Below are 2,430 nucleotides of genomic sequence, written 5' to 3' on the forward strand. Positions count from 1 at the left end.
CTCTTTTATGTTTATACTATTTAGTCTGATCCAATAACCACGTTGTAAAATATATATTTAGTAAGTTGGATTGATCACAGTTATCATGATTGAAAAAGAAAAACACGTTATAATTTATTCTTATCTAGTCATATTCAATACTTGGTAATGAGAGTCTCATGGGAGTATGTTTCGTATGCAAGAGCGAATAGAATCTAAAGAAGATTATCATATCGATAATTTGTGGTTTCCTTTTCTTGTGGTGTAGTGTTACATTATTGTTGGGATTTGAGCCATGAATGAAATGATGTGTGTTTCTTTTACCCTTTCTGTCATTTTTCTTTTGTTTTTGGTTTACTACTTTTGTGCTCGGGACAACTCCAACCCATACACGATTTCACCATTTTTCACAAAATTTCACCATTTTTTTACCAAAAACACCACATTAATTCAACACCAAATCTTACATCATTTTACATCAGAATGGAGCAAGTCATGATTTTGCAATGTGATAAAAATCCATTTTGCCCCTTTTTTTATGTATGACCAAATTGATATGAAAGGTATCTGTGTCATTTCACATCGTACATAAATTTTAATTCATAATTAAGTAGTTAAATAATAATAATATTATTATTATTATTGATGATCATCATTCGTAATAAACTTTAATTGCATAATTAGTAATAATAGATTAACGAATCTATAATATACTCCCTGGAGGGCGAACAGCTCATTCCAGATTCAACATTCCGTTGCAAACAAATGAATCATCAATATGTCATATATTAAAGCAAGGCAGTAGAGCCGAACTTATACAACAAGCAGCACTCATTATATGGGATGAAGCTCCGATGGCAAAGAGAGCAACCATTGAGGCAGTCGATAGGACTTTTCAAGACATCACGAACAACTTTGAACCGTTTGGGAGTAAAGTAATGGTATTTGGGGGAGATTTTCGCCAGGTTCTTCCAGTTGTCCCTCGAGCAACAAGACAATAAATAGTTAATGAAAGTTTAGTACGATCATATCTTTGGGAAAAAATGTATAAACTACATTTGACACAGGATATGAGAGCGCAAAATGATCATCAATTCGCAGAATACTTGATCAAAATTGGCAATGGAACAAAACGAACTGCAGGAGAAGACTTCATCTCACTTCCAAAAGACATAGTACTTTCCTCCAACAACAACAACTCTCCAGAGCTCAATTTAATCAACTTTGTCTTCTCAGACCTACCAAATAATGTTGAATCATCGGAATATATGACACAAAGAGCGATTCTATCCACTACAAATGAAAACGTTGATCTCATAACGAAAAAATGATTGATCTTTTTCCGGGTGAAACTAAAGAGTTCCTCAGTTATGATATGGCAATTAATGACACAAATAATTACTATCAACCAGAGTTTCTCAACATATTACTTCCAAATGGAGTTCCACCTCATCGATTAGTGTTGAAAATAAATTATCTAATAATGCTCTTGAGAAATCTAGATCCTTCAGATGGGCTCTGCAATGGGAGTAGGATGGTTTGTCATCAATTCAGTACACATGTTATACATGCAGAGATAACTACTGGGCAGTACTCTGGCAAACATGTATTCATTCCGCGTATACCATTAAGTCTTGCAAATGATGAAGGATATCCATTCAAATTCGTACAGAAACAGTTTCCTGTACGTCTATGTTTTGTAATGACAATCAACAAGGCCCAAGGACAGACAATACCTCACGTAGGAATATGTCTTCCACAACATGTATTCTCACATGGACAGTTATACGTTGCACTTTCAAGAGGAATTTCTATGACAACTACAAAGATTTTAGTTAAATCGAATATCCCTAATCATACAAAAAATATAGTGTAAAAAGATATTCTCATTGAATAAAAAGTTCATTTCACATCAACAAGTCTTCTCAACTATCTTCCAAAAGCATCTTCAACTATTACTTTTACGACACTTATAAAGCAATTCAAAACAACGTGCAACGCACGTTTACTTTTGACTAGTTAAAATAAAAGTACTCAAAACAAAACGCATCAATTGAACATTTGTGGGATGAATATAAGATTTGTGATAATTAAATTATAACACTAGGTCGACTTCTCCATACCGCAATTTTGAGATTCGAATTGTAAATTGATGAAAATGATGATGTTCGCAATAAAAGGTGAATGTAAGGGTAAAATGTCAAAAAAATGAAAAATAGGGACGTTTTTCATAATAACATTGAAAGTAAGGACGTCTTGTGCTAATTACCATTTTTATTAATTGTACTATATTTTTAAAATTTATTAAAAAATTTCATATTCTCGTAAACATAATGTAATTATGTACGTAGTAATTTATGTAATAGTAAATCGAATAATTCAATAATTTTTCAACTATATAATTCTTAAAAATAAAAGAAATGAAGAAAATGACTAAACACTGTTCATTTG

The 2,430-nt window shown here is 32.0% G+C and overlaps 1 protein-coding gene across 1 annotated transcript; it reads left to right on the forward strand.

Annotated features, from left to right (window-relative positions):
* The first annotated feature begins 1,306 nt into the window (after nucleotides 1–1,306).
* LOC111405758 lies at nucleotides 1,307–2,113 on the forward strand. Its single transcript, XM_023034787.1, has 2 exons — nucleotides 1,307–1,663; nucleotides 2,087–2,113. The coding sequence occupies exons 1-2, from the start codon at nucleotides 1,307–1,309 to the stop codon at nucleotides 2,111–2,113; spliced, it is 384 nt and encodes a 127-aa protein (XP_022890555.1).
* Nucleotides 2,114–2,430: the final 317 nt, after the last annotated feature.

This window comes from Olea europaea, chromosome 1 (genome assembly GCF_002742605.1).
Source record: "Olea europaea var. sylvestris chromosome 1, O_europaea_v1, whole genome shotgun sequence".
In the NCBI taxonomy this organism is placed as follows: Eukaryota; Viridiplantae; Streptophyta; class Magnoliopsida; order Lamiales; family Oleaceae; genus Olea; species Olea europaea.